Source organism: Lagopus muta, chromosome 1 (genome assembly GCF_023343835.1).
Source record: "Lagopus muta isolate bLagMut1 chromosome 1, bLagMut1 primary, whole genome shotgun sequence".
Lineage (NCBI taxonomy): Eukaryota > Metazoa > Chordata > Aves > Galliformes > Phasianidae > Lagopus > Lagopus muta.
The window spans coordinates 9,286,377-9,308,833 of record NC_064433.1 but is presented as its reverse complement, the minus strand read 5'-3'; the positions used below and the strand labels follow the sequence as shown (position 1 = coordinate 9,308,833).

The following is a 22,457-nucleotide window of genomic DNA, read 5'->3' as shown; positions in this document are numbered from 1 at the left end:
AACTACATATATATGTATATATATATATATGCATATATATTATATGTGTATAATGTAATGTAATATAATATAATAAATATTATATAATATGTTATACATTTAATTTTTCAAATGGGTATGTGGTGTATCATAAAAGTTATAGGCAATTTGATTTGGGAAAAATATTTGTTTATACTCTGATGATAGAACACAAGTTTGAGGTTGAATCCTACCAATATTGCTTGTTGTTTTATTTGAACAACATGCTCAAGTGTAATACTTTAAATATTTAATTGAAATAATTAAAAATTACTGAAAACTATTTAAACATTAAAATAACTAGAATTGTGATACTTTTATAAGCCATAAAAAGCATGTAAGAAGAGTTTCAGTGTGTAATGCATATTAATAAAACTTCTTCATTGTGAAATATTTCAGTTACTGCATACTAAACTATATTAAGATTTTCTAGAAAATATTATGTTAATATTTTTCTAGAAAAACTGGGAAAGGACATTCTCCTGCTTTTTTTTTTTTTTTTTTTTTTTTTTTTTGTTTTTTTTGAGAAGCTTAAAGATTCTGATTTCCAGTAATTTCCAAGCAGTAGTGATCCACCAATTAGACAACCAAATTCTGCCTGGTTTTGGGACAAAAGTCTTCTGGTTTCAAATGCTTGTTGATATGAGCTCAGTTTATAGCAAGACACAGCTCAAGACTGATTTTTATGAGGAAATATAGATTTGTAGCTGAATAAGAATGTGAGACTTGTAGAAGAGGCAGAGTACTCCTTTTTACAAGCTGGCATGTGCCTCACAAAAACATGCTAAATGTTGGATTGGGACAGAAATTGCCATACAGTATGAATACAGTCATAAACATGGCTATGGGATATTATCACAGTCCAAAGGAAGAGCAGTAATGCTTCATTTGCTTACCAAACATCTATTCAGAAATGGCTGGCTTCATGCAAACATTCATTATTAACCACTAGCAAAATATATTTTTCTGCAACATGAAGACTACTGAGACTGAAGAACAAGAGCATCAGCTGGACATTTTGTTCCACCAGAACAAAATATTTTGGCTTCTACAGTAAATTGCAAGTGTGAAAGTTGTAGAATATGTAATCCTACTATTTTTTCAAGTTTTTAATGCCTACAGCTCTAGTTGTTATTACCATACACATTATAATTCAAGAACCTCGTTTGTTTTTTTTATTTTACAGAAACGGCTGCTTCTTGTCTGGACAATTAGCTCAGAAAGCAATACCAAGACTTATGTTTAAGGTAGGAGGCACAAAGGCACGAAGCACGCATTTCTTCTATACATGCATTTCTTCTATTTCTTCTATGCTAATTCCACATGGAAGTGTAAATCTAGCTATATGTGCTTTGATAGCTAGGCTTAGAGATGCAGAGAAGTCTGCTGTAACAATTCTTTCCCTGTATGTCTAAAAATCTGCAAAGTGTTACTGTTCAAAAAAGGTATATAAACCTCAAATATACCTTGTACTACCTAGAGACATTCTGTTCAGAAGTTGTTTTTCTACAACTATACTTAGTAATAAAAATGAGTTGAGAAAAATGCATGGAATATAATGTCATGAGTCTTCAGTGAGGCTGGCTAGGAACCAGCAGTGCCATATAGGGATCACAGTATTCCCTAATTAGGATATTTCCATGGCTGGACCTAAAGACCTTGGAGAGCAGCTGCTAATCATTTATTATTCTCCTTTCCATGAAAGTCAGACAGAAGGAGATGAGACCTGAGGTGGAGGAAATTGACAGTAATTGGAAGTTACTTTCTCAGGATAGTCTCACTGGAGAGATCAACAGAGTTTAAACTGCAATTTTCTGAAGACAGATTTGGTTCCTTTCCTTTCTGCAGTTACAAGATATCCGTATCCTGCAAGATTACAATTTGCTACTCAACCACATACCATGTGTTATTTTTAAACTACCATACACACGGCACCTGTCTTTTTTAATCCTATAGTCAATTTTTCAGATAATGGAAACTGGTATAGCTACTACTTATAGCTCCTAGTGTAGCAAATATGTTTCCTGTTGGTCTACACAAACAGAAAAATGGTATTTTTCCCATGACTTCAGTGTGGGTAGAATTTTAGAACTTCAATTTTACATGTGAAAATAATCAATTAAAAAGAAGGAAAGAAAAGACAATGATGTGTAAGGGGGGGAATCGTGAACCACACATTCTTATATAAAAACTTCGGTTTTCATTTATTTGTGTTTTTGTTTGTTTGTTTGTTTCTATTTTTATTGGCTTGTTGATTAAGTAAAGTTCCTAAATAAATAGACACTGCTTCTTTTAAACTATCTCATGAAGTCTGACACAAGGTTCATAATAGTGGTAAAGACATGTAAAAATTTCTTTGTTTTAAAATTGCTTATAGTTTAGTTCCAGAATTTTAGAAGACAGTGTCTGATAGTTTCAAAAATAAGTCCTGTTAAGGGTTCTGAACTAATGAACGCTGTTAACAGAAGATGATGATGCATGGCATAGATTGGATTCTTATTTCTGGTGCTGTGTGTTGCTTCAGTTTCATTTTTTCAAATGTATGCTTCTTTACTCAGAATTATTAAAAGTTGTATATGTATCTGAAGGAAATACTTTATTATCATATAAGGAGTAGAGTTCATTAAAAAAAAATCATACTTGTGATTAATATTTATTTGAGTCAACTGCATATTTTAAATGAGTTCTACCATCTATCCTTTGTTTTCCTGTTGATGATCCTGACGAGTACATCAATAAACAATACTGCAGGTATGAGAAAAGTATGAAATATATCTTCTATGACTTACTGGGTACAAAACTGTTAGCTAAATATGGAATGACAATTTAAGTGTGATGTAAAAGACAGAATAAAACCTGGTTGTTTGGAGAACTTAAGCTGAAACTGAGTAATTCTGATATAGAATAGCTAGGAGTAGGTTGGATTGGGGTGGGCTGGAATAACATTCACTTTGTAGTTGCATAATTAAATACAGGAAATCACGCAAAACAAGATAAGAGTTTGGCAAGAAACAATAGTAGAAAACATCATCACCATCAATAACAACAAAAAAATATAGTGCAGTTTCAAATGAAGGTAGGCAGATCATAAACTTATACAGCATAATTCGAAGCCAATCTTTAATTTTCTAGGATACAGCAGACTTTTTCCAATTTGTGTAGGTTCATCTGCATAAAACTTTAAATATAATGCATTTTCATTTCCATTTTTAATAGATCACAGAATCACAGAATTGTAGGGGTTGGAAGGGACCTCCAGAGAGTCCAACCCCCCTGCCAAAGCAGGTTCCCTACACCAGGTCGCACAGGTAGGCATCCAGGCAGGTCTTGAACATCTCCAGAGAAGGAGACTCCACCACCTCCCTGGGCAGCCTGTTCCAGTGCTCCGTCACCTCACTGTAAAGAAGCTCTTGCGCATGTTTGTGCAGAACTTCCTATGCTGCAGTTTCCGTCCGTTTCCCCTTGTCCTGTCTCCACTCACCACTGAAAAGAGTCCGGCCTCGCCCTTCTGCCCCCCACACACTATAGATAGACCTGTATCAGGTCCCCTCTCAGTCTTCTTTTCTCAAGGCTGAACAGACCCAGTTCACTCAGCCTTTCTTCATAGGAGAGATGCTCCAGGCCCTTCACCATCTTTGTGGCCCTCCGCTGGACTCATTCCAAGAGATCCCTGTCTTTTTTGTACTGAGATACAAATCAACTGATTTTTTCATAAACAATGGGATTCCCTACCATTTTTTATTTTACCTCATAGTAGAATAAACAATTTCTTCAGCATTACTAGGTATATGTAAGGGATAGTTTTAAGTGAACAATTTCAAAATTGAATTTCAATTTTAATAATTCCATCTGGATTTCCAAAGTCCACACCTAGGAGTATAATATATACCTTTACTCAGAGTTTCAACCTTATTAAATGTGGAGAAATTCAGTCCCTCAAGGCGGCTTCCCTTATTTATTTATTTATTTATTTATTTATTTATTTATTTATTTATGGAATTTCAGACTATACTCATTAATTCCAGAGGTTCTTTAGACTATACATAGGAGCAGGATGTAAGCAAGATCAGTCAGTCAGCATTTATATGTCCATGCAGTAATATATAGTTTATTAGTATAACCTGGACTAGGTTAACTGCCTAAGTATATTTAAAATGAGAGATTGGTGTATTTAGTGATTCTTTAATGCTAGTCTAATCTAGATTTCAAACAGTTCAAACAGTTAAAATTGTCATCAAGGAGCAAACATATACTTGAATTCCTACAATTCTGTGATTCTGTGAATATGATCAACAATAAGAAGCTGAAATCAATAAGAAAACAATTAAGCTTTTCCACATTCCATCCAACTAAGTATGTGCAATGCAGTACATTATTTCCTAAAACAAACAAAAATATTGACTTGAAGTTCTTTGCCTAATTCTCCAAAATACAACTATATAAATCATTAATTAGTTCTCCTATTCTCAATTTTGGACAACTATCACATTTCATTAGGGAAAATATCTCCCAGCACTTCAATTTAAATATTTATTTTTAACCATAGAGGCTTTGCTGTAATATAGGCAAGAAGAATCATTACTGTAAAACAAATTTCTTACCTCTGATGGATGTCCAACTCTTACAAAGGTACAAACTGGATCAAAAGCTCCTGTTCCACAGGCCAGAAGATGTGTTCTATTGTATCGGTGAAGGACACGGATGTAATTAGCACATTCATCCTAGTTCACATACAGTGTAAAAATAGGAAAATCTTAGCATTTCCATTAAAAATGATAAAAAATAATTTTTTTTTTTTAATATCTTAGATATCAGATGATGCTCTTCATACTGAGAATTTCTTTTCTGTAATTTATAAAATTTTAGTTCTCCTACTTAATACTACTACTTCAGTCTCACCAAATCCATGAATGGACACTTACAACATGCTTAGAAGGAAGTTTAGAGCTCTGATTTATCACAATTTACTATAGGCACTTAACTAGTGAGGAGTGATTAAATTATAAAACATATTTTGCGCTTCTTCAACCTTGGATACATTTCACAAATCTAGATATTTGTTGCATTAGCTTTTATTATATGCAGTATGTATTAAAATGAGAGCAGGATATATGAACAGTCAACAAATGGCTTATTTTTCAAGTTAAATGAACTTTATTTCAAGGAAGTAACACTTTTATTTTATTTTTCCATAAGACTACTGCATTTGTGTGTATGTTTGTATAATGCATTGCTAATCAACACGTTTTATATTGTGTAGCCTCATGCTTTTTTAAGTTCCACCATTCAAGTCTTCCTTTGAAGAAATTATACAGTTTCCTGAAGGCAATACCCTGGGACTCATTAGTGTATTTGCAGCTTCATAATTATTACAATTAACAAACTTACAAGCATTGTTTTGAGTTGTGGGGTCATTACAATTCCTTTGCTGAACTAGAAGCAGAGACTGAATAAAATTATTTATTTTGGGACTCCGCTGACTTGGTTTATCAGGGTTTTTATCATTATGTAGTATTTTCTGTGTGTGAAGAAAAAATTCTATTCATTTTCTTTAGTTGTGTGATCTTTCTATTACTCAGACCCTGGGTTTTAAGATGTTAATACCAAGTTTAAGGCAATTGTAATGAGATTAATCTCATCTAACTATAGCCATTCTGAAGTTTTTTGTTCTAACCTATGCTTTTCTTTTAGACTCTTTCAGTAGTCAGTAAAGTAGCTCATATATCTCCAAAAAGCAAATAAGTCTATCCTAAAATTATTTTGTAAAAGAGAGTGGAGGAATTTCATTTTGGAAACTTTTCTTCAGTTTTCAGACTATATGAGAAAAATCTTGGGTTTTAATGTCCATCTGCAAGAGGTTAATGTCCCAAAGAATAACTCTATAGTGGAGCCATTGAAAGAATTTGTGTAGCTACATTAGATTCAGAACTAAGAATCTGCCTTTTTTTTTTTCTTCAGTCCTTTGCATCATTCAGTGCAAGTGTTCAAATTTATGAAACAAAAAGAGCAAAAAACATAAAATAAAATAAAAACTCATATGGAAAAACTATCCTTTGTAATATGTTTCTCCTTAGCCTTTAAGTGAGAGGATATGTCATGGCAATTGAGAGTTATTTTTGCCAATAGGATGTTTGACTCGAACATAAAGGTTTAAAATGAAATAATGGGGAAAAGAGAGTTATTAGCAACCCTGCAAGTGAGTGATGGACAAGGTCAATGAACATGGGCATATAGTGATGTGACAGGAATTGTAACACAAAATCAACAAAAAGGAGTCACCTTCAGCACTTGAATGTAAGCAAGGAAGTATCTACCAAGAACCATTGGGGAGAAACCCAGCATGCTGGAGTGCCTCTCCATTCCTGTATGATAATGCATGCAGTATGAACAATAAAGATGAGTTAGGGATATGCATGCAGTTGCGATACTATGATGTTGCTGCGATCATGGAGATTTTGTTGGATGGCTGGAGGGACCATTGCAATGGGAGGATGCAGGCTTTTGGGGGAGGATAGAAAGGGGGTCTGTTGCAGGAGGTGAGATAAAGGGGTGTGGTCCTTTATGTGAGGGAGCAGTTAGAGCGCATTGAGTTCTGCTTGGTGATGGATGAGGAGCCAACTGAGAGTTTATGGGTTAAGATTAAAGGGAAGACAGGGGTAGCTGACATTATCACTCATTCATGCTCTAGGCGACATGAAAAATTAGAATGAATAGGTGAGGCTTTCTGCAGACAGATAGGAGCCTCACATTCGTAGGATCTGATTCTCGTAGGAGACTGGGCATCTGTGCACCAGCTACTTTTTTATGTGTGCCTGCTTGACCAGGGTGGGGTGGATCAGCTGTCTTTCAGAGTTCCCTTCCAACCTGTCATTCACTGAATCTTTGAAGGAAGCAGGAAACCTACACAGGTGTGTAACCTGTGTACATTAAATATGTATATGCAAAGGACAAATAAAAATTGTTTAATATCATAAGTTTCTGGAAACTTTTTTTTTTTTTTTTAAGTCTTTTTCTATGTTGTCTCTCACCTGGTCAGGATTTTTAGACCCACTGAAAAAAAGCCCCAAATGTCAGTTGGTAGAGAAATAAATGAGTTCAGATTAGTGGGATGACATCATCTATACATCAGTTAGTACTCAAAGACAGAAATACCCATTTCACTTGTGCTTCACAAATGTTTTCTAACCAGCAGCAGTGGAATGGCAACAAAAAGGATGCTTTGTAATTTTTAAATAAGTGCTTCACTTGGCACTGATGCTCTTCGCTCTGTCTTCCCTCCCTGCCAAAGTATGACCTTCCTGACTCATAGCCCTCTGTTCTGCCTCTGTGCTGTTGTGCTTTTTTATCCATGGTTTCCTTTTGTTATCCACATATCTCTTCATCTTTGTCTCAAAAGAGCTTTAGAAGGAGAGAGATCTTAGGATTATTTTTCTCTCTTCATGGGTTATTTTTTTTTCTACGTGTCTTCATAGAAATGCCTGACATTTTCTGCAGCTAAAAAACAGAATAAGAGAGACACCAAATATAGAAAAACTAATTCCAAATGGCTTTATCAAAATTATATACAAGTTGGAAAAGGTGCTATTCTGGGAACCATCAGACAAATAGTTTTTGCTGCTGGCCCCTCTGATAATATCCTATACACGTAAAAAGGAAGAGATGCATCACGCAGGAGAACATTAAAATAAGTCATCTTCCTACTTCCTATTTAAACAATTAAATATTCTGGTTATCTTTAGGAGACTTCTTAGATGCATTATTAGATCAGTGGAATTTAATAATCTGAAGTTTCTCGGTGTGAAAGTTAGTTGTAACAACAGAATTTGATTTTTATTTCTGAATGATTTCCAGTGCTGATAAACTAATTGAAAGGATCAAAAGCTCTCACACTACAGGCCAACAGGTGTGTTTCCTGGAACACTGGATGAAAGTTTTCTGAAACTGTATTTATGACTACAATACTTGACGTTTTACTGCTACAATATCTACTGATAACCTTATACAGGTTGTAAAAGCTTATCAAATTGTCCTGTTGTTTAACATCAGTATGGCTACTAAAGAATGTATAAAGTTTCTCAGCACTGCAATGCTTATTACATATCAGTCTTGCATAATATTATTTGCACAGTTAGTACCAGATATTTTGCAAAGGAAAATAAAGAAGGAAATAGCATGGAAATAAATAAGAGGTCTTTGAAAGATAATTGATGAGGTGTTTTTTTTTTTTTTTTTTTTTTTTTCTCTGAGACTTTATATTGTGAAAAATAGAATTCTGAACTTACAAATGTCAAACTGTCTATTTTAAGTTATAATGCCATTAAACCAATATTCATTTATGGTTATATTAAAAAAAAAGGAAGATGAAAAGGCAAATAATAGAAAATGTTTTGTTCACTGTAGCTTCTTTTCATGTTGAGCAATTGCAGTACACTAACTACTGAGCATGCTAATGAAAATTACTAAGCATTCCCTGGAATTAATTAGCTGCACCCATTCAGTTGTCCCACACATAAATTAGGAGTCACACAGGAATCAGAATATTAATTGATATTGTTTGGTATTAAAATATTTACAGCTTTCACAATTTTAATGTACTTTACAATTTTAATGTATTCTGGAGTCTTGTGGTTTTTTTTTTTTTTTGTTTGTTTTTGTTTTTGTTAATTCTGTTCTTTTCCTTTTAAAAATCAGGGCACCTGACTTTCACATTACATGGAAATATGAGAAACATATTAATTTTTTAAACTATCACATTCATTCCAGTGCATATTTGAAGGTACACTAGCAGACTGGATTTTAAAAGATCTCAAATTTTAGGGAATCTCACAAGTCTGAGGGGGAAAACTTTACATTCCATTGGAACACCCATAACTATTTCTGTATTTATTTAACCCAAATAATATTTTCGAAATATAAGAAAATACATCTAACGTGTAGTGTTGAAGGAAAGGTGGCAGGGTTCTAACAGTAGTAACAACTTATGGCTAGGGATCATATTAAATAAAACTGAAACAATTTATGTTTTTGATTCATTTAATATGACCTTGAACTTAAGACAATATAGAAAATCACTATATTCAACCAAAGGCACCTGAAAATCTCAAGGCTCCAAAAACATCCAGAAAAATGCAATGAACTACTAATATAAGTACAAAACGATCAGTTCTAAGCCAGGATAGTGTGAGGAGTAATGTACTATGCTGGTTTTTTTATTATTATTATTATACTATTTTCCATCTGATTCACCCATTGTGTTGATGTGGACATTTCAAGAAAAAATTTTATTGCTTCCTAGACTTTACTCTGAATATGTAGTGGTTATCATCAAGGCTGTTTGTTTGCTGTGCTTTTGTGGAAAGCATTTTGCCCATCAATGTTTCTATCACTGTTGCTGTAAAACTATCATCATTATCAAATTGGTGTGAGCTCTTGCAGCTGTGAGATTTACTAGGTGTTTTATGTGCTTTGTTTTTATGAGTTGCAGATAATGAGCTTGGTGCACTGCAAAATTATAAAGAGCTTCCATCCAGAAGAACTTTCATCCTGTGGTGTAAATGATACCAGACTCTGTGTATTGGTGAGCTTTCATGTCTTTTTCTGGGAAATGATTAAGTTTAAGCATTGAATCACAGGAACAGTAGAGCTTCTGGGTTCATTAAAATACAATATTTATATTGGTATGTCAGAAAAACCTGTGGAGCAAAAGTACACTTTATAATTATTGATAATTTTGTTACTTTTTAATGTATTCTAGAGATTCTAAATTTTAAAAATGATTTGGAATGTGAAAAAGTTTAAACACAGAAGGTAATCTATGTGTATGAAAAAAAAGAGAAAAAGAATTGGGAGAAGGGAATTACTAAGGTACCTTCCTTGATATCATTAGAAAAAAACATTAGGAGAAAGCTCAAATGATCAAAATGTTCATTGCCTTTTTATGAGCTGCTTTGGAAAGCAATTAAACTAATAATTTAGTATATTCTTGGTTGTTACACAATTTTAAGCATCTACACACAATTATGTCTCTGCTTTGATCTATCTGAAAGTTAGACATTCCCGAGTCCTTGTTTTGGATCAGCAAAAGCTATAATTGAAGTATATTTGACTTATATTAGATGATACTTACAGCATCTCTTCCTTTAATTATGCATTCTTCTGCTTGAAGAGGTGTACTAGGCCAATGGATCTAAAAAAAGAAAACAAATAAAAATAGAAAGTAGTACAATTTGTAGTCTGATGTTAAAATTTTTCCACTGTTTTTCATGTGAGACTCTTTTATTGTATGTTATTACATTTAATCGAGCTTCTATTACATTTTGATTTCAAGCCAAATAATTACCCTCTAAATATCTGTATAAGTGTACAATAATGTAATAGATATTTTGTATCATGAAAGTTTTGCTTGGGCTAACTCAGCTAAATTAATACTAATAAACAGAATATAAACAAAATATATTAGACAATTTATATAACTTCAGTAGAAATGTTGTTGATAAATCATCAGAGACTTCCAACAATTTCCCATAAAGAATTAATTTTGAACTACTGATTTTCTGCTTTAAGTGGCACTTAGAAAAGAAACTGGTTTATAGAAGGTCCTTATTTGCCTTCTAGGAGTAAGATCAGCTCTTCAGTCTATTGCTGAATGCCAAATTATGCAAGTAGAATTTTTTTTTCAGTTATCTATTGTATAAAATTTATTTTTCATTACAAATGCATAATTTGTTTGGATCAAAACAATATTAAACAATGACTGAGCAGACTAGAATGATTATTTCTTAGAATTTTTAAAAGTGAAAAAAAAAAAGTTCACCTCAGTGGAAGTCTGCTAGAAAGTGCTTGAAATCACAGAATCATAGAATGTTTTGGCATGGAAAGGACTTTAAATAGTATCAAGCTCCATTCCTCCTGGCGTGGACAGGGACACCTTCCATTACTCAAATTGCCCAAATCTCTACCCAGTATGCCCTTGAATACTTTCAAGAATGCAGCATCCACTGATTTTATTTTGTGTTGGGTTTTTTCTATCAGTGATGCAAGAGAATGTTAGGAATGAAGACACTGAAAAACCACATCATGAATGAAACACTTGACTCTGTAACCTAATATAATATATATTGTTTGTAGGTGATTATATTTGTATTCGGATACTTAGTCCCAGTGAAATTCAAAATATTTTACATGCATATTCTCCACTTAATGGGTGCTGAATTAGATGCATAAGCGCAATTAAGGGAGAGACAAAACTCCAGGATATAACTCAGTTTTCACCCCTTGTCTGAAAGTTTGACAACTGGCTGCAGAGTAAGCAACAAGATTTTGTTCCGTAACATTCTGAAGAGAAGTGGGGGATGTGTGCCTCTTGCAGAGGTGAAGGGCTTTGCCTCCTGAGTGACTTGCTCTCATCAAAAAGGCTCATGAGCAGCAGGAACTATCCTATATCTCTGAATCTACCACTTATACTGTGGATCTGCTTTCTAAAACTGCCTCTTGCACATTGTCTTCTACAATTGAAATCCTGTTTCTGTTGTTGGCTCAGCCATTGCGTTACCTATTGGGATACATATCATAGCTTGTTGTAGCTAAAGGTGCCTAATGAAAGGATAAATATAAGGGATCATCTCTGTACCTTTTCCAGCAGGTGAGAAGAGGTGTAGAAATCTATCTTGGATGCCTACAGCCATTTATCTATGTCTAAGCCGAACCAATGTTTATAGCCCAAAGTAGCTCCTTACAAGGCTTATGAGTCTCAATACAAATAGGCATTACGATTTTGATCTCTTCAAAATTCTTATAGACTACAGGCTAAAAGAAACTGAATTTTCTGTCATAGGAAATTAAAAACAAACAAACAAACAAACAGAAAAAAGCTAATTTATTTATTTTAATCCTGAAAACAGAAAAGCTGTTCAATCTGTCTGCTATGATCATTTGCAAAGATATTGACAGTAAATGGCTCAAGACAGTAACATTATATTAAAGGATATTTGTGTAATTATTTCATTTTTCCTTTTTTGGGATAAATGGGATATGTTTGTGCTACATGGATATCCAGATATTAGCCAGCTGTAATGGTAGCCTTTAACTTGCCACATGTATGTTTTCCTAATGTTTATCCTTCAGTGTTATGAAAACTACCAACCTTAACTTTGAATTGGCTCTTTGCCAGGATTAAAATCTTTTGGCAAACTGGTGGTATCAAGTGTTGGGAAATTTTTGTGTGCATCTAGACTGGAATAGCATCATACTAGCATAGATTTCACAGGGCTGCAAACTTGATCTTTTGTTTGGACATAACTATTCAAAACTTGTCACCACTGCAGACTACTGTGAAGTACATTTTTAAATTGCTTGTTTAATGATAGTTTCTCATCTTGCACCACAAAACTATTATCCTTGAAAACTGGATGGTATAATTCTAGCATTGTATTGAAGGAAAAAAAGCTATGTTTAAAGACAAAAAAGGAAAAAAAAAAAAAAGAAAAAAATTCATAGGGCAGTACAAATGATAGCTACTGAGTAAATTCAGAGAGGAACCAAAATTTAATTGTATCTGGAATCCTAATTAGTATCTCCAAACAGCTTTCCTGTTCAGTCACTGGTCTCAAAAAACAAGATAGCATGTCTAATGAAAGCTAATTTCAGGAAACTATATGAACTTTATAGCACTGTTAGCTAAAATGAACTACTGTCTGAGCTAGACTGAACACTAGAATACTGCAGAGCAATTAAGCAATTCAACCTTCCAGTCATTATCTTGAATTAGTAAATTGTGCTTAATGAACACACAGATTGTTTTTCTCTGAAACACAAATTCTGAAAAAAATAACTTTTTGTGTGGTAGATGTTATTTGTATCGACATACATATCATCTTAACTCTTGGGAATTATTTCCAGGGAATAATCAAGTTCACTGCTAAATCATGTACTTCTTATTTCCATTTGTATATTTTCCTGTGTGATATTCAAAGGAGATGCAAGCAATGTCTGCTCTTGCAGCCTTCTGTTCAGCCAGCTCTGAAGCTTAGCTCATACACTTAGTTCTACCAGAGAGTAAGAAAGGCATGATATACTGTGGAGATTTTATTGCATTTTGCAATGTCTATATAAATCCTAATCTGAAGTTATCTCATAATGGACCAGAAACTGCACATTGAAAGCTGTCTGCACAAGCTAATGCAGGAATGCTTGTCTTAATAGCAAGCCCTTTGTGAACGCTTTGAAGAAGCTATGATAAACAGCTATCTGTAAAGAGTTTTTGCACAAATAGGGAATACATTTTAATTTCCTTTCTACAAGAGAATAAGTAGAATCAACAGTCATCCTTCTCTGTGAGCTGTTAGATCACTCGCAATGAGCTACCAGCATTGATTCATTTGCTGTCAAAAAGACTTGCTCTGGTCATCAATAAAATTAACTTTTTAAAATTGGCACCAGATATCAAATAAGTTCTCTATCAGCTTGTTTATCATTACAAGACTTAAATACTTTGGATCAAATCTGAAATATGTATAATGTTTGATTCTAAAAGTGGTGTGAAAAGAAATTATATCTGGAGAGAAAGTAAAGGTCACGTGGAGGGAACTCTGAAGATCTGCCTTTACACATGGTTTCAAGTACTTGTCTGGCTTTAATTCTCCGAAAATACTAATATCCACATTTCATAGACAGTAGCTTTGTTTCAAATGCTAATTGTAAGACATACTAAACACTGTAAGGAAGATTTCTGAATACCATAAGCAAACAAATACAAATAAAAACAAATACAAAGTAAGTGGAAGAAATATGACAGGTGAAGAACTAAGATACATAGAAGGACTATGCCATGGTTGAAATCTCTACTCAGAACTCCAGATTTCCCAGCCACTGCAACAGGAATAGTTTTCTTCTCTGAGAAATATTTTCCATTTGCACTCATCTTTTCTTTAATGTGTATTAATGCTGCTCTGAACAATATGTGCCTAATATAATTTTGGTATGTATATACACAAACAATTAATAGTATACCAAAAGAAACCTCTGATCTATCTTTCAGAGCGCTTCTTCATGTCTGACAGCTAAACTGTGCTGAACCTTAAGAAACTTAAATCTGTTTATTAAATGCAGATTTATAGGATACGTATCTCATATAAGATGAGTCTGTTGGAAATGCTGGATTATTTTGGCAGACGATAATTCTCAAAGAAAAGGCATTTATGTCCACTCAGCATTTTGTTTTCTTATGGAGAACTCCTAATAATCTTGCTATCTAAGGAACTGCAGGGTCATTTTGTGGCAGAAGAGATATATTTCTGACTGGGAGTGGGGTTTAGTTTGTTTTTTAGAGTGCATGTTTGTATTGTAAAATTGTAGAAAATATGATGCCAATGGATTTAAACACATCAACTACTTTCTAGAATGCAGGAAAAAAAAAAAAGATCAATGAAGTCTATCCAAACATGCCAAATATCTGAAATAAATGTCTTACACCCTAGAGAGAAAATAAAACCCAGAAACTTGCCTCCTTCTTATATTTTTGCTAGGTTATAGCTGGTATCTTAGATTAAGTAAACTAAAATCTTCAGTTGGAAAAAAAGGTCAAAGGCTAACCAACACATAGTTAAGGGAAGCTTAATATAAAACTTTGATAATAATGAATCGACATATCTCTTTTTTTTTTTTTTTTTCCCAAGAACTTTACTTAGCATATCTCATTAATTAAGCTCTAATATAACATAAATGTTTCATTCTAGACTTTTCCTGATATCGCAGTGGGAAACTTAAATTTTTCCTAGCTATTACTGAATGAGATCTGTGCTGCGTAAACTTTGGGAAAAGAGAAAAGGAATATGACAAGGGAGCTGAGATCCAGTGAGGTCATGTTTCCAAATGTGTAAGGTCAAGCTCCATTTATTCCAGTGTCTTGTCTTTTGCACATCATAAAAGCAGGCATGCAGAGCTTCCATTAATTTGTCATGTCCTGTGCACAGATCTCAAGACAGACAATATAGTTTCAGAGTAAAGAGCTGATCTTCTATCTAAAAACAACAAGAAATAGTGTAATGAATTTAAGAGTGTATCCAGATGCGAGAATGGTGGTTGGACAGAAGTGTAAAAAATTTTATCCTATCATCTTTCCCCATACAGATTTTACTACCAGATGGGAAAGAAGAGGAGGAAAGAAAAGCTCATTTTATAAAAATAGCTGCTTCTTGAATGTCTTCATATCCCTGACCTCTAATATCATGTCACAGGATATTAATAATTTTTATCAAATGGAAAAGGAGTTTACTTATACCTCACTGCGCAGGAACACAGCTCAATATGCAGTAGTGCACTGCGAGGAGTTAAAAAGTGTTGTTTTAATATATTTGATTTAGATAAAATCTCAGATGGTCTATCTGAGTGTTCCCATTTCTCTATGTTACCTTGCAAGATTACCTTGCTGAAACTGTTTATAAAAAGGATAAAACATATCCTTTCACAGTCATGGAGCAAATGGAGATAAGAATGGCCCCTTAGTGCAAAGCTGACCAGGGTGTTGGCATGTTAATATGTTATTCACTTACAAGTAGGGGAAAAAATAAAAGAATTTGATACGCAAGCCTAGTGATCATTGGAGTACAAAGATTAACAAAAGTCTTTTTTCTCTAGAGTACTTTATTTACCTGCATTTTCATTCATTTAATCATTTGAGAATGAATGAAAATATATCAAAACAAAGAAGAAATTTTAAAAACCAGGAAAACTGAAGTATTTCAAAGCATCTTTTATTCTTAGTCAGCAGGATTGTGTAAAAAAGTGGTGGTCCCACAACCTCATTTTACCACCACATGCCTCCAGTCCTATCTACCAAGTGCAGAAGGAAGCCAGAGCCCACATCAACAAATACTCAAGTCTCTTTACTTCAGTTGCTAGTTTGCCAATCAGCTGCGGTATCTATCATGTACCAAGCTCACTGGTATGATTATGACATGAACCACCATTCTCCCACAAATCTCTGAGTAGGCTTCAAATGAAATTTTCAGTCATTACTTACCAGCACTGGCTTTTAGCCAGTGATGCATTTTCTAAACAGAAGTAGAAAATAATCAAAAAGATTTTTGTTATAGTTTATGTACTTTTCTTGGGGATGAGGGGAGAAGAGGGAGGGTGTATATGTTTGGTGTTTTTTGTGTTTTGTGTTTTTGGTGGTTTGTTTTTTTGCTTGTTTGTTTTTTTTTTGTTTGTTTGTTTTTTGTTTTTTTTTTTGTTGTTGTTATAGAAAAGCTACACTAATAAAAGGGAAGGATTGTTCCTTAGTTACATGTCAGAGATGTAGACATCAGGTGTGTATAAAGTGCTGTGTGATGTTCTAAATTTCAGTAAACATGCTGAAAAACAGTGAGAAATAACTTTCTGAGTCTCCCAGCTCTCTTCACTGAGAACAACCCATATGAGATGTTCCTGGAAATGAAATGATAATTGATATATTTTCTTACAGACAAACATGACGTTGAAGTTCATGCACAAAATGTCAGTATTTACAAGAACACCATTATCTCATTTCCAGTCATGCAAACTCTGATATTCTATGCTATGCATTGTAACACAAAATGACGAACATATAACATCTTTTTACTCCACCTCTCGGTAGTTGTTGCTGATTCGATCCAAACTGAGGGAGTACAAGAGGTCTCTTCCTCCCACGAACAGTCGCTCTTGATACTCATCCAGGAGCATTATATGAAGACCAAGATATCCAAACGGGCTGTGAAAGACTGACGTCCTGTTTAAATCCCAGAGCTCTGAAATGCAATCAGAGTGTGCGTGATAAATACCAAAGAGCTTAACATCATGGCTTCATTTTCATATTCTCCTAGGGAACTATACAAGAATTTGTGAGACGTTAAAATGCTAATCATATAATCTTTGAGTAAGAAAGAGACACAAAACACCTGGGAACAATTTTCAAAATGAGCCAGCTCTCTAGGAGACTTGCATATGAATCTTTACATCATAATCTTTGTGCTCAATATATCAAAAGGTGAGGATGGGAGAGAGTAAGTTTTCTCCAAAACATTTTCTGAAAAGGAAAAAGCACTGCTTAGAACATTAACTGTAAATGTGAAGAAAGGAATGAACAGATGCAAATTGAAAAATTACTGAAATTTTTTTCCTTGTTTTTCACTCAGGCATATTGAACTGCATGCATATTGTATGCACAACATTGTTCTGCTTTTGTTTTTTGGGGGGATTCTATTGATTTTTTTAACCCCGGCAACATCTCAACTTAGTTCATGGAAAATATTGCCACTAAATTCAGTGAGAAGCGTACAAAGTCTGTAAAATGCATATTCATAATTTTCCAAGTGATTATTGATTTTGTCAGGAAATATGCTAAAGTGTTAAGGCAAGCTGGGGTTTAGCAGTTTATGGTCCAGGCTAAACTCACACAGAGAAAGTGAAATTCATCCTGTGTAATGTTGTAGAAACTTGGAATCAGGCCCCAAGAAGAATGAAAGAGGCAAGCAACCAGGTTCTTCTTGAGAGCAGATGGTTCAGAGCACAGTCTGGCTTGCAGTTCAGAGAGGCTGACAATCATTGCTTTGGGAAACCTCTAGAGAATTCATTACAGAGAGTGCCCTAGGACTGCCTCAAAAAGAGCAAAGCTGGGTGTGAAGAAAAGGAACTAGGTTCCTTTGGCTATATTGTGATGAATTGTTTTATTTAGAAGAAACAAAAGTCACTCTTAATAAAAGTCAGCAAATTCCCTTCAGTTTATCCTCACAACTATCCTTACTTGAAATAAATTTATCATTCAATAGCTATATTAGTATAAATTTTATCAAAAATAATTAAAAATTTGTGGAGAACATTTTTAATATCTAAGCTTTCTGTAATATTTTTAAACTGGAGAGGTCAAAACACTTGGCATGTGAGTGTGTCTGTCCTGATTTAAAAAACAGAAAAAGTAAGTTTTATTTGTCTAAACTTAATATACAGACCATTCTTGGCAGTGATACACCTAGTGCAAGACTGCACAGCAATGAGTAGATGGTGCTTCTCTCGCCAAGTAAATCCAACAGGCTGCTGTTTCAGAACATTTCTTGCTTGATATCAAACTAGGAATGGACTAAAATCAGAACTGGAAATAGTCCATTAGTCCCAAATAAAATCTTTTTTTAAACATTTGTAAAACATCCAATGTATTTTGTTTTCAAGTTTGTCCAGAAACAAACAAACAAATGAACAAATACATTTCAAAATTCTAGTTATATCCAGCCACAGAAGTACATTGTAGTAGCTTCATCTGCTTACTTTCATGCTATCTTGAAGGCAAATTTTTCATAACTGAGACAAAATTTCTTGACATAGATCAGAGAGATCACTCACCTGTTTTCAATAAGAATACTAAGAACTATGAATTCATCTACCTGATCGTGTAAACTGGTAACTACTTGTATAAGAGACAGTCCTGCCAACCACACCTGCACATTTGTCTTCAGTGAACACTGAGAAAATTAAACACTTTTCAAGATCAAACTTGTAAAAAGAGTTATTACTAGCAAAGCCTCCACCAAAGCTATACTGGTGTGATTTTGCTGCGTGTGTTGAGGCCAGAAAATAAGTGAGTCTGACATATGGAAAGGATTGGAAAATAAACAAGCAGAGAGACCTGGGGAGAAATTTGGTTACTGAAACACCAGTGTATTAGTATTATGTAGCTCCTTTGAAGGGTACTAGGATTTGTGGACTTTGTAGGATATGTATGATAAAAGGTTACAGAACATACTTAATACCAAGATAATAGACTGTGGATCTCTGCATTTTGCAGTGTTGAGATTCTCAGGGAGTCATTGAAGTCAAAGCAAAACTGGGAACAAAATACTTAAGTTTAAAGCAGCTTTCCCTAAAGTCTATTCTCAGTTACTTTCAAGAAGCTTATGCTCACGAGACTTGGGCTTCTGGTCATGCCCACATCCTTAATTGAACAGTTCATTTTCCTTGATCATACCTAAATTTGAACATGAACCAAAAAGATGATGTTTTTCTAACTAATCCTAGGATTTAGTAGCTGCAATTATGCTGAGCACATCTAACACACTCACAAGATCAGATATTTCTGCTATTTTCTTTGAAAATCTGGCTACGGAATTATAATGTTTCCTAATCCTTTAAAAATGTTCTAGAGACTAAATCTGTTACCTAAGAAATTCCTTCTCTAAATGCATTGAAACCCAGATATTCCTCTTTCCATAAAGAGGACAAATCCCAATACTAGCTACTAGATAGGGAAAGATGGATGCTTTCTCCATTTCCTATTGAAGTCGTAGAGAAAGATCTTCAGGCTCAGGCAGAGTAAGCAGGAGGAAAGTGGTAGTGTAGCAGTTAGATTACTTTTCCAGGAAAGATGTTCTGGCCCAAGTTGTCAAAATAGTCTATGCATTTTGTATTAAGCAGTTAATGGATAAAATATATAAACTGATCTAGCAAGTGGTCAGGTCCTCTCACAGGATTGGCTGAGATTATAGCGGAGAAAAGCACAACAATTTATTGAGATTCTATAGATTTCTGTAGCAAAAAGCTCTTTCCCCATAAAGGTCTTATGCCAAAGAGCAAGAGAAAAAGAATAGTTTTGAGAGATAATGTATTGTTAGTGCTCAACATAGAGGACAAAGAAGAAAAGACCATTCCTACGCCCGTCGGTGAAAATGGACCTTCACAATGCCTCAGAGCTATCATCCCCATATTTAGGAAAATGTTATTTAGTTATTGCACTATAGTGATTTTCCATTTCAATGTAGAAGTTCTATACCAGAAGTAAAAGTGCACCACTAAAATATCAGTGTTATTTTACTTCACAAAGAAATAACAGCTTCAGCATTTACATATTCTGTGATATTCATGTAAATCAGTGCATTTACAGTGAGATCCTTAAAGCAAGTCTGGGCTGCTAGATTATGTTTCACAAACGCACTACAGTATCTATGAAGAACAAATCTTGTTATTTCCTGCTTTAAATGTCGAGAATAAACCTGCAGATTTCTTGTCTGTCTGCCAATGCTTGCTGGCAAATATTCAGACTGATCTTCTTTACTGTACTTTTCCTTAAACAAATCTAATCCAGTGAACATATTCACATTATATCCTTTTGACAAGAAGGACTGTAGTTATTTGTTACGCATTGTTAGTTGTATTTGTAATATCTGATTTTTTAATTTTTAATCTTTAGCATACATTTCTTTTAAAAATTGTGATAAAAGTTATTCCTTTATTTTTTTAAATAATTTTATCATTTTTATTCTGTCAAGATTTTTTTGAATGTAAGTGATAGATAACCAATAATTAGGACATTAAATGCAAAAAAAGTTGTTACTGCTTCAAAGTAGCTAGAGTATAGTGAATTATCTTGTATAGCAGGTAACATTTTATCAGAAATTAAAAACTGAGGGAAGAAGACATATCTTCATATATGGGATACAGATAAATATCAATTCAGATATATACTTTTTTTTTTTCAGGTTGTGAAAAAGTTGCTGTTGTTCTGCTCTGTTCTCTGCAGCATTACATCACCACAACTGTAAAGTTGCTCTTGCCCTTTTTTGCCCTCACGAAAATCTTTGATTCCCCTTTCAAATTTTACAGAGATATAGCCTCACCTCCCACACTACTTAATTCTGCAGAACGTTCTTCTGGTGAAGATGTTATCCAGGTGCAGAGCACTGACAGATGAGTCTGGCACTTTGAACTTGTTGAGTACGTGATGTGGACATCTCAGTGCAGCTTCACAGGAAGAGGTAGCAATTGTCCCCATCAATATTATAAAAGGCCAGAAATATAAAGTCAAAGTAATATGAACACCTGAATAACATTTTATGTTTCCAATGAGCAGCATAGTCCTAGACTATAAATATTATAGTGGAACAGATTTTTTAAGAATTTAGTGAGCTTTATTGAATTTCAGTTGATTCAGCTTTTTATTACATAGCTAATAACAACCAAAATCTGCTTACATATAACAAGAAAGGAATATAAACAAAACAGAGGAGAAACAAATAAAAGACATACAGAGACAGCCTGAAATATCTGTAACAGTTTATGAAACACAGATTAACAATAAGATCAGGCTATGCAAGTATCCTGCAGTTTAAACCACAAGTACTTAAAGTAGGTTACTATCCAAGAGTACTTTGAAGAGTCATTCATCACAAGGACAAAAATATAATCTTACAAGTGGTTGGATAATTCTGACAAGGTTAAAACCTCTAAATGGCAATATTCCATGTAGAATTGTTAACAGGAGGCAGAAATGTTCTTCCCTGGGGAAAAAATAGAGATGGAAACTCATCTCAAAACTATTCTGCTGAAGATGAGCTAATGCACTAGCAATTTTTACTTTCCTGAGCTCATAGTCATCAGTCATCTCTGTTACTGCAAAACTGATTTCAGTCAGGACAATGATTGCCATGTAGCAGAGAGAGATGCTAACTCAGGTGAACCATTAAGCATTAGAAAAGGAACAGTGTAAATTGTCAAGAGACAGCTGAATTCAGTAAAGTTTGCTAGCAAAATCTGAGCTGAGATCAATAAAGGCAGGATTAATAGCAACTAGCAAACTAATTGAAAAATCTTGAATGTTGAAAATAATTATGAAAGTTTCCACTGTATTTTTAATACATGGGTCTTGATATATTTCAGGGCCTCATTTAAGGAACTTGAATTAGTAGGAGGTAAAGTCTGTGAGTGAATCTGAAGTATGAACTTTCACTGCTTGAGGTTTAATCTTGTGGCTGCCAGGAAGATGCCTCAGAAACTTGGCAGGGCAGGAGAGAGAAAGTAAAGTCTAGTAATGACAAGCAGAAAGCCATTAGTCCATAACTACTCTCACATGATTCAACCTCTGCTCCTAACAGCAGGGAAGTTTGGCTATCTAGCTCTATTTGGGTAATGTAATTGGCTTCACAAAGTGAGCTGGTACAGCAAGTCCATGAAAAATGCTGTTTGGTGCTTTTCTAGGTGATTTTTCAGAATGTGTGGATATACTGATGAGATTAATTATAGTGAAAAGCAAACATGCCTTTAAATATCTCTGTTTTTTACTTTGTTCAAATTGCAGAGGCAAAAATTTCTGCAATTATAAGGTATGGTTTGGGCAGATGAAAATATTTTTTATCCGTATGCAGTACAACCATGTCTCTTTCTTTAAAGCTATTGGAAAAAAAACCTATAAATAAAACATGTAATGCACCATAGAGTATATTTCTGTTTCTTCTACATCTATTTGGCTTATGGCAGAAAAAATTCAGTGAAATTTGAAAGCTTTTAACACAGCTAATCATGTTAGCTCAGGTACTTATCCTTGATATTTCCATTTCACACTGTTATATTTTCCTCTGTTACATTTAGCAAATATTTAGTTTCTCTTCCCTAGTGGCAAAACATTCAGTTACTGTCATTATAACTATTCTGATTTTAGC

At 34.0% G+C, this 22,457-nt stretch overlaps 2 protein-coding genes across 4 annotated transcripts in view; both read right to left on the bottom strand.

Annotated features, from left to right (window-relative positions):
- The window catches only part of LOC125688256 (uncharacterized), a 494,473-nt gene that overhangs the window by 359,194 nt on the left and 112,822 nt on the right, over positions 1-22,457 (bottom strand). The window lies entirely within an intron of this gene.
- The window catches only part of SEMA3E (semaphorin 3E), a 135,816-nt gene that overhangs the window by 48,727 nt on the left and 64,632 nt on the right, over positions 1-22,457 (bottom strand). For both annotated transcript variants that reach the window (XM_048934054.1, XM_048934055.1), the window contains exons 2-4: positions 16,624-16,784; positions 10,145-10,204; positions 4,620-4,739 (exon numbers count right to left, since the gene is read on the bottom strand). In XM_048934054.1, coding sequence (XP_048790011.1) covers positions 4,620-4,739; positions 10,145-10,204; positions 16,624-16,784 — 341 coding nt within the window. The remainder of the gene's footprint in view (positions 1-4,619; positions 4,740-10,144; positions 10,205-16,623; positions 16,785-22,457) is intronic.